The following is a 10,128-nucleotide window of genomic DNA, read 5'->3' as shown; positions in this document are numbered from 1 at the left end:
ACAATTCCTTTGAATTTTGGTTTGTCTAACAATTTAAAGAATGAACTTGGAATTTAAATATAAACTCAAAGTATCCATAATTATTGGTATAGTTCAGGCATTATATCATATCAAATTTATGACACTCTTTTTGACATAATTCTCTTTGGCACCAATAACTTAGTACAAAAGTTATTAGATAATTTATTGAAAATATTGATAGGATGAACTGCTACCAAAGGGAAGTGACTACAAGTGGTTGGACTGAACACCAAGATGGGTTCTTTTTAGTCTCCATGATTGAGCAGAGATGTCAAGAAAACCTGGAAATCCCATAATTGAGAGCAAGAGGATAGTACAATATTGTCCTGTGTAAAACTGTTTCATATAGTTACCTGAGAGGAGAGCATGAGTGGATGGGGAAAGAAGGGAGAGTAGAAAGAAAATTCTGGGAGATTTTTGAAAAACATGCTACATATATCTGTGTGTGTGTGTGTGTGTGTGTGTGTGTGTGTGTGTGTGTGTGTATACCTCTGAAGTCAAAATAAAATGTAGGGTTTTTTTTGTCATATTATCTTGACATACTCTATTTTATTTATTGTGTTTCTTAAAGCATAGTTTTGCATAAGGTTAACAGAAGGAATTCATGCTGTTACTATCATCTCCTTGATTCATAGTTGAAATTGCTGAAGATTAGGACACTTTTTCTCTGAGTTAGGACACACCATGGAAAAGTGCCTTCAGCAACAGAACTGACTTGGAGAATGAAACCTTCTTGCCTTTCTAGGTACAGAAAGAGTTGGAGTTAGGGACTTAGACATAACTAGGTTTGGTCCCTTTCTAGTGCTTATTAGGTGTGTGACCTTAGACATATTACTTAACTTCTCTGAACTTTAAAAGCATGATCTGCAAAACAAGGATAATAACACCTGTTTTGAAGCTCTGTAGTGAATATGAAAGGTCAATAAGTATGTGATTTATCTTATCACAATGAATAACAACTGGAAAGCTAATATGTTCCCCTTAGTCTAAAATCTGCTCTGTCCTCAGAGGTCATAATAGTTGGAATCCTTACCCAATGCCTGTTTCTCCAGACTCACAGATATGAACTGTAAGGGTATTTGTGTCAAGACATGCTAACCATTTCCTCATTTAATTGACCTTACAAAAAGAGATGGGATTTTTGCATCCCCTTATAAATCAAATGTCCTTGTCAACCTATATAAAATATAACAACTTAAATTTTATATAGGCATCCAAGATCAGAAGGGGGTGTAGGGATGGCTTTAAAGAAAGCAATGGAGCCCAGAGTTCTACAAAGTTTATACTGTAACAAACATTCACATCTCACCAAGAAAATGCAGGTGGACTTGACACAGCCATTATTAACAGAGGACGCTTAGGGTGTATGTGCCCTTTTGTGACTTTTCTTTTTAATTAAATTTTGTCCATTCTGTATATTTTAGAGATTTTACTTACAAGTGAAAAAACACTGGATGTACTTAGAGCTGTGTTTGGTAATAGGCATGAACAATGATTTGTGAAGGGATCTTGATCTTCTGGTTGGAATCTGATGAAGACACTTTTCATTTGTAACACTCTTGTGTGCTTGTTTTGCAGACCATTGCTACTGCAGCATGTAATTATTGTAATCTGTGCTTCTCTTTAAACCAGTTCCGAAAAGGAAACAGGGCAGCATCATGAAAGGAGAGAACCTAACAGCTCTGTCTGAATTCATCATTTTGGGATTCTCCAACCTAAATGATTTGCAATTTTTACTCTTCACCATTTTCTTTCTGACTTACATCTGTACCTTGGGAGGAAATACATTCATCATCTTGGTGACTGTGGCTGATTCACATCTACACACACCCATGTATCATTTTCTAGGGAATCTGGCCTTTCTTGACATCTGCTACACCACCACCAGTGTCCCCCAGATGATGGTGCATCTTCTATCAGAGAAGAAGAGTATTTCTTATGGGGGCTGTGTGGCACAACTTTTTGCATTCATTTTCTTTGTAGGTTCAGAGTGTCTCCTCCTGGCAGCAATGGCATATGATCGTTACATTGCAATCTGCAAACCCCTACGGTATTCAGTTATTATGAACAAGGTCTTATACAGCCAGTTAGCAGCCTCATGCTGGACTGGTGGTTTCCTCAATTCCGTGGTACATACGATACTGACATTCCACCTGCCCTTCTGTAACAACAACCAGATTAATTATTTCTTCTGTGATATACCCCCTTTGCTGATCTTGTCTTGTGGGGACACTTCAGCCAATGAGCTTGCGTTGCTTGCCATTGGAGTCTTCATTGGTTGGACTCCTTTCCTGTGTATTGTCCTTTCCTACCTTTACATAATCTCCACCATCTTGAGGATCCGCTCCTCAGAGGGGAGACGCAAAGCCTTTTCTACATGTGCCTCACACCTGATCATTGTCTTTCTCTATTATGGCAGTGCCATTTTCACATATGTAAGGCCCATCTCAACTTACTCATTGGAGAAAGACAGGCTGATTTCTGTACTGTATAGTGTGGTTACTCCCATGCTAAACCCTATAATTTACACACTGAGGAATAAGGACATCAAAGAAGCTATGAAAGCTGTGGGGAGAAAATGGCAGCCGCACTTTCCTTTGTGATATTCCACATTCACTTACCTGTGGTCAATAATCTTGTATCAAAAAATTAACTTTTCACCAGCCAGCTCTTTGTAGTGATGTTCAATTTATAAGTTGATCACAGTGTTGGGAAAGGTATTGAACAGCTGGCATACTTAACCCTAGGTGTACATATTCTTGAGTTTTACTTAGTCCTGGCAAGAGGCACTAATGTTACTCTTTTTACATACTTTCTTCTTATTGATACTGTGCATTCCTGAATCCTCCAATCTGAAGATGGTGTGCCTCTTCATGCAATATGTGTTTGCTGGACATCACCTCTGGTATTTTCCTTTTCCTTCCTTCTTTATATATGTATTACTTCCTATATGTTGAGGGATAGGAAAGACTTTTTCCTCATATATGTGCATTATATTGATCTTCTTATTAATTAAGTCATGCTTTTGGGTTTTTTTTGTTGTTGTTACATTCTTCTTAATAAAGCATTACCACCAATTGGCCAAGTTCACATTGTGCTGATTTTGCAGAGCTATGTGAAATTATGTTTAATCTCCAAATCTGCTTGCAATTAATTTTAGTTTTATCACCTGCTGCATGGGTCAATGACAACCTATCTTCACTTTAAAGTGTATCTGAAAAATGAAATAAAACCTCACAGATTATTTACACTTACCTTACTTGGGATTAATCACATCAATGTAGAGGAGAAAGTTTTCAGAACAGATGAGAAGTTCAGTTATGCACATATGAAGAATTATGTACTAACAGAAAGAGCCAACCTTCTAAAAGAAAAATTAAAAGAATGATTCTTATTAAAGGTTTGTTATTTCCTGTGTGAAAAATCTCATAATAATTGATTGACATTTTAGTCTATTTTTTGTGGTCTTGATGTGTGAAATGAAGCATCAAGCACCAGCCTGAGAAGGTCAGGGAGTCAGTCCTCTGCATTATTTGATCACCAAGAATAGATGAGCTTCAACCTGTGGTGGCTCAGGAACCCAGTGACAGAAGGTGCCTTGTACCTACCAGGTGTCATGTCCATAAGACAAAGATTTCAAAAAAAGGATTCCTCTATTAGATTATCTTCATCCACAATTGCAAAAGAGCTTATCCTAATTTCTCTAATTCTTATGACCTCATAGGACCAGCTGAATTTAGAAATTTTAATATACCTTCCTCTGTTAAAGGCTATGACTCAAAACTTTAGAAATGGGTCTAGTAGGTTTGATACTGAGGATGATCGTGGTCATCTAAGTATACCGGATTTATCTCTCCATTTTGAAAAGAGGCAAGAACAGGTTTTGTTCCTTAATTCTTCCTCCAGTGTTACAAATGGAACCAGAGAATTAGTTCGTAAGAAGACTTCTTTTTCCTCTTCCTAGAGGCATACAGGGACTTTCCTAATATTACTTTTCAACAAGGGATTTTCCTGGCTCAACACATCCTCCATTAGCATGGAAAAATATCTCTCATCAATGCTGGACATTTTCTGTATTCATACATCTGAAAGTAGAAGAACATGACCTCCTTGTTTGATTTAGCCTTCAAGTGAGCCTACTTATTAACATCTAGAAATAACAAGAATGTCTTTGGGGTCCTAAAGTAATTATGAATTCTATTTTAATTTCCTTGTTGCTAAATGGTTATACAAGTGTTTAAATCAAAGCTTACTTTCTTTTAGGGTGATGTTTTATTAATATAATTTTAATCTTATGAGAAAATAATTTTATTTTCTAGATAGTAGTTGTGCAATATTCTGTTTTTAACAAATCCACTGTAACATAATCTATTTAGGGTGATTATACGAGTAGATGAGCAATCAAAGACATTTGAAACTGTAAAAACTTCTATTGCATTTACCATAGTTAAAAGACAACATTAACACACTGAATGTTTAATAATATATATTTTAATTGATTATAAAAGTATTTTGATGAAAATGGCAAAATAATTAGAGATGTAGATAAAAAGAGAAAAAAAGATCCATGAGGAAACACTTTGGTGGACTGACTCAATCCTAAACTAATTTTTTTTTAATCTCCCATGATCATGTCTCACCAAATAAACCTTTGAACAAAACAAAGGAAAAATTCAGAAAAGAAAATCATTATTTTCCACATTTCATAGTCTATTTATTTACTCTCTATCTTCCCAGGTAACAAACATTTGTCCTTTCCTCTTCCAATCTCACTCCCAATTCATACCCTTGCTTTTGACTTCACAGAGAAAATCAGAGTGATCAGAAAAGAATTTCTGTCAGATTCCAATACCATGTTAACACACCCACTTACTTCTATGCCTACAAAAACTACTTTCTATCCAGCTACTGTGAATGAATTGTTAGTTCATGACAAAATCTCTCTTTTCTCCTTTTTTGCTCTTAGCAGAAGCTATATACATCTGTCCTGGATCCAGCCCCTCATCTACTCAAGGACACTGTTTCAGAATTTGTCCTTTCTCCTGAAATGCAATATCTTGAATACTGTAGATCATTCCCATTAGTACACAAACATGCTGTCATTACATACCTCTCACAAAAAACCATTTCTGATGTCTCTTGACCCCATTTGCCCCTATGTCTACCAAATCATTTATTTCCTTTGTTTTCAACAAAGTACTGGTAGTTTGCTTGTTGTCTCTAACTTATCTCCTACTATTCTCTCTTGCTTCCTCTGCAGTGTGGCTTTTGTCCTCTCTGCTCTACCAAAACTGCTCTTTACAAGGTCACAGATAACTTCTATATTGCTAAATCCAGTGGTCAGTTCTTAATCCTTGTCTCACTTAACCTCCCAGAAGCATTTGGCACAACTTTCTCTTCTTTGATACATTTTAATACTTTCTCCTTTTTCTGTGACTCAAGGCAGGATGTTTCCTCTCAGCTTGTGAGAAGGAAGTCCCAAATGCAAAGTTAAAGCATCTCTGGAACACCTTTCTGTGTTTTTTTGCAGTTTATCACAAAGTGGTAGCCAGCATGAAAATGCAGCACCTCCCCTTGCTTCTTATTTCCCTTCACTTAATTCTCTTCTGCCTTGTCTCTGTGTTTACATTTCCAAAACAGAATATCAGTACTTTTATTTTTGCCCAGATCTTGGGGAGCCAGGCTGAACAAGACACATTTTGCTTCATCACCAATAGGTTCTTGATATTCAAAATTTGTTCTCCTTTTCTCCTTTTCCCATATTTACATCCACCAAATCTTCATCCTGAAATTAATAGACCTCTCATAGCACAATCATTTCTGAGTATGCATTGGCCTTGGGTGGCCTTTTCAGTTGTTCTGTATTCTGAATCTCTGGAACAATACATTCTAAATTATATAAAATGACAAACCCAGAGTCAATTTGTGTATTCCCGGAAAACATTTTTATTTACAAAAAATAATATTTAATATATGAAAGCACAAACATGAACAGATAGCTTAGAGGATTGTCATTGTACAAGTTATATAATATGATAGGGTCATAAAGGTGCATTACATTTTTATGAAATTTTCCTTACCAAGTGGGAAAATATGTTTGCAAATGATATTTCTGATAAGGGGTTAATATCCCAAATATATAAAGAACTCATGCAACTCAACATCAAAAATACAAACAATCTGATTAAAAAACAGGCAGGGGACCTTAAGAGACAAATTTTTCCAAAGAAGACATACATGTGACCAACACGTACATGAAAAGATGTTTAACATCACTAATCACAGGAGAAATGCAAATCAAAACCACAATGAGATTATCACCTTGCAGTTTTGATATCCTGTATTTTCACTACATTTACCACAAATTCTAAGTGAAAAATACATAATTTGACCTTTATTTCATTTAATAATTGGCTTATATATCTCTTTAGAATATATAGAATCTTTAGAATATGGTTTTCTTATTCTAAAGGCATAAGAAAGGAAAAATGGAAGCGCCCATTAGGAATGTTGAAGTATCAGATTATGCTTCCATCTACTGTTATTTATCATTTGAGTAGTCCATTTGTATTTTCTAAGAAATTGATGAATTGTTGTGTTTGCCCTTTCTATCCCTCTGGATAACTGGGGGAAAAATTCTCAAGAATTCTGAATAAAGAGACTAATATTTGATGTTTAAACTCAGAGAAAAGAGCTAGGGAGATATCCCCTTAAGCAGTTATTTATGAAAGGGAAGAGCATGACCCAAGGGATCTCATTATAAAATTCAATAGAGGTGCTAGTGTTTATGATCTTACTCTTTCCAAACCCAAGGGATTCTGTCATTTTGAAGTTTAACTTCTCCCAATGCTATTTGAACCTATTTAAAGGTTTCAAGTGAATTTCATAGTACACAGAGAGAAATTACCTTTAGAGTTTTCTCTCTTAGCGGAGGAACACAATAGAAGACCTGGTGATTTTTCAGATTCAAAGTGAATCAGTTAAAACTCAAATCGAGGTCTTCTTTCCTTTTCAGATGCCAGGTAATGATCAAAGCAGCATTAAGGAATAACCAGATCTCCAGGGACTGACAACTATTCAGAGCCAGTATCTGTTAGTCTCCTTCTCCAGTGAATGGTAAATTTGTTAAGTGGCTAAATGTCCTTCTAGGGAAGACTTAAGGGAAGAATCTTGAATATTACTTTGCTGCATTAAAGGGTTCTTTATTCAAGGGATTCTCCTCCTCCTCAACTGAGAGGATCTGGGTCTGTGAACTTGGAAGAGACATGAATCCCCACTATGCTGATTTAAGTTACGATTCTTCCCCCAGACCTATCATTTTTCTTCTAGCATATCCCAATTAACATCATAGTAGATTACCCAAGTATTTTATTTTTAAGAACCTTATGATAAATTATCAATCACCACAGATCCTTGTAGGTCAAAATTCCCTAGTCCTGTGGCTTAATTGGAGTAACTACTTCTACCTTGTAAAGTTGGTTAAGTGCCATTTGCTGGCATCTAATTTTCCAGGATATTATATTTTCAATACCAGGTAATCTACTGCTGCATTTCACATCATCATCACCATCCACAGAAGTTAGATATCACAGAACATTTTAAGAATACTGATGCCCTTCTCACCAAATCATTTCTTGATGCCTTAGTGAAGGAAATGTTCTCCAAACTTTCTATATGGTGCATTTAGAGAGTGGCTGGGCATTTTGCATTAAATAGATTCTAAAACTACTGCCTTTCTGAGCCCACTGACTCCTTATTATACAAGGTACCAGAGAAGTTGCAGCTTTTCAACCTTATTGGCTATAGACTCTTATTGAGTTCAGGCTTCAGTTAGCCAGTGTAGAATACGCTTTCAGAAACTTGAGCCAATGCATTGTATCCTGTCCTCTGGGTGATGACACCCATGTCATTAAATTCATATCATTCAAGCACTGTATTACATATTCTTTAATGTCCACTCTCATACATAACTTTCAAACTTCTGCTAATATAAATTGTAAGAAACTACATTCCTTTTGGAGTAAATAGACACCATATTCATGGGGCAACATTTATTCATGGGTAATGATACCATTTTGTCATTATAATTTCCCTTGATGATTAGGGAAGTTAAGAACGTTTTCCTATATTGGCTGTTTGGATATGTGAGGTGACTGTTGGTTTTGATTTTCTGGCTTTTCTTATTGATTTGTAGGAATTCTTTTACATTCTGGATAGAGGTCCTTTCTTTGAAACAGGCATACACAAACACATACCTACATCACACTGTGACACACTGCCACTCCTAATAGACCTTTTGGTAAGCAGATATTCTTAAATTTGCTATATTCCATCCTACTTAACTAAATTCTTCCATTATGGCTATTACTTTGTGTGTTATTTAATAATTCATTTTTTTAATTTATTATTTTATTAAGGTATTATTGATATACATTCTTATGAAGGTTTCACATAAAAAAACAATGTGGTTACTACATTCACCCCTGTTATCATGTCCCCCTCATACCCCAATGCAGTCACTGCCCATTAGTGTAGTAAGATGCACAGTCACTATTCACTTTCTCTGTGCTACACTGTCTTCCCTCTGATCCCTTCCACACCATGTGTGCCAATCATAATACCCCTGAATCCCCTTCTCCCTCCCTCCCCACCTGCTCACCCCCACCCCTCCCCTTTGGTAACTGCTAGTCCCTTCTTGGACTCTGTGAGTCTGTTGCTGTTTTGTTCCTTCAGTTTTGCTCTGTTGTTATACTCCACAAATGAGGGAAATCATTTGGTACTTGTCTTTCTCTGCCTGGCTTATTTCACTGAACATAATATCCTCCAGCTCCATCCATGTAGTTGCAAATGGTAGAATTTGTTTCTTTCTTATGGCTGAATAGTATTCCATTGTGCATATGTACCATATCTTCTTTATCCATTCATCTACTGATGGACACTTACGTCGCTTCCATATCTTAGCTTTTGTAAATACTGATGCAATAAACATGGGGATGCACATGTCTTTTTTAAATTTTATTTATTTATTTTATTAATTTTTTATTTTTTCTATTTCCTTAATTTATGATTTTACCTTTATTGTTTCTTTCTTTTTTTTGGTATCATTAATCTACAATTACAGAAAGAACATTATGTTTACTAGGTTCCCCCCTTCACCAAGTTCCCCCCACATACCCCTTCACAGTCACTGTCCATCTGCGTAGTAAGATGCTGTAAAATCATTACTTGTCTTCTCTGTGTTGCAAAGCCCTCCCCGTGTCCCCCACGCAGTATACATGCTAATTGTAATGTCCCCTTTCTTCTTCCCCGCCCTTATCCCTCCCTTCCCACCCATCCTCCCCAGTCCCTTTCCCTTTGGTAACTATTAGTCCATTCTTGGGTTCTGTGATTCTGCTGCTGTTTTGTTCCTTAAGTTTTCCTTTGTTCTTATACTCCACATATGAGTGAAATCATTTGGTACTTGTCCTTCTCTGCTTGGCTTATTTCACTGAGCATAATACCCTCTAGCTCCATCCATGTTGTTGCGAATGGTAGGATCTGGTTTTTTCTTATGGCTGCATAATATTCCATTGTGTTTATGTACCACATCTTCTTTAACCATTCATCTACTGATGGACATTTAGGTTGCTTCCATATCTTGACTATGGTAAACAGTGCAGCAATAAACATAGGGGTGCATCTGTCTATTTCAGACTGGAGTGCTGCATTCTTAGGGTAAATTCCTAGAAGTGAAATTCCTGGGTCAAATGGTATTTCTATTTTGAGCATTCTGAGGAACCTCCATACTGCTTTCCACAATGGATGAACTAGTTTACATTCCCACCAGCAGTGTAGGAGGGTTCCTCTTTCTCCACAAACTCTCCAACATTTGTTGTTGTTTGTCTTTTCGATGATGGCGATCCTTACTGGTGTGAGGTGATACCTCATTGTGGTTTTAATTTGCATTTCTCTGATGATTAGTGATGTGGAGCATCTTTTCATGTGCCTGTTGGCCATCTGGATTTCTTCTTTAGAGAACTGTCTATTCAGCTCCTCTGCCCATTTTTTAATTGGATTATTTGCTTTTTGTTTGTTGAGGCGTGTGAGCACTTTATATATTTTGGATGT

The 10,128-nt window shown here is 36.4% G+C and overlaps 1 protein-coding gene across 1 annotated transcript; it reads left to right on the top strand.

Moving 5' to 3' along the window:
• The first annotated feature begins 1,679 nt into the window (after positions 1-1,679).
• Positions 1,680-2,624, top strand: LOC118924123 (olfactory receptor 5V1). The gene has a single exon (XM_036908627.2). It carries the CDS (start codon positions 1,680-1,682, stop codon positions 2,622-2,624), a length of 945 nt encoding a protein of 314 aa, XP_036764522.1.
• The last annotated feature ends 7,504 nt before the right edge of the window (positions 2,625-10,128 follow it).

This window comes from Manis pentadactyla, chromosome 16, assembly GCF_030020395.1.
Source record: "Manis pentadactyla isolate mManPen7 chromosome 16, mManPen7.hap1, whole genome shotgun sequence".
Lineage (NCBI taxonomy): Eukaryota > Metazoa > Chordata > Mammalia > Pholidota > Manidae > Manis > Manis pentadactyla.
This window is presented reverse-complemented; position numbering and strand designations above follow the sequence as displayed.

Bases quoted from the DNA above. Each gene is read 5' to 3' on its own strand.
- LOC118924123 (XM_036908627.2), top strand. From the start codon at position 1,680: ATGAAAGGAGAGAACCTAACAGCTCTGTCTGAATTCATCATTTTGGGA.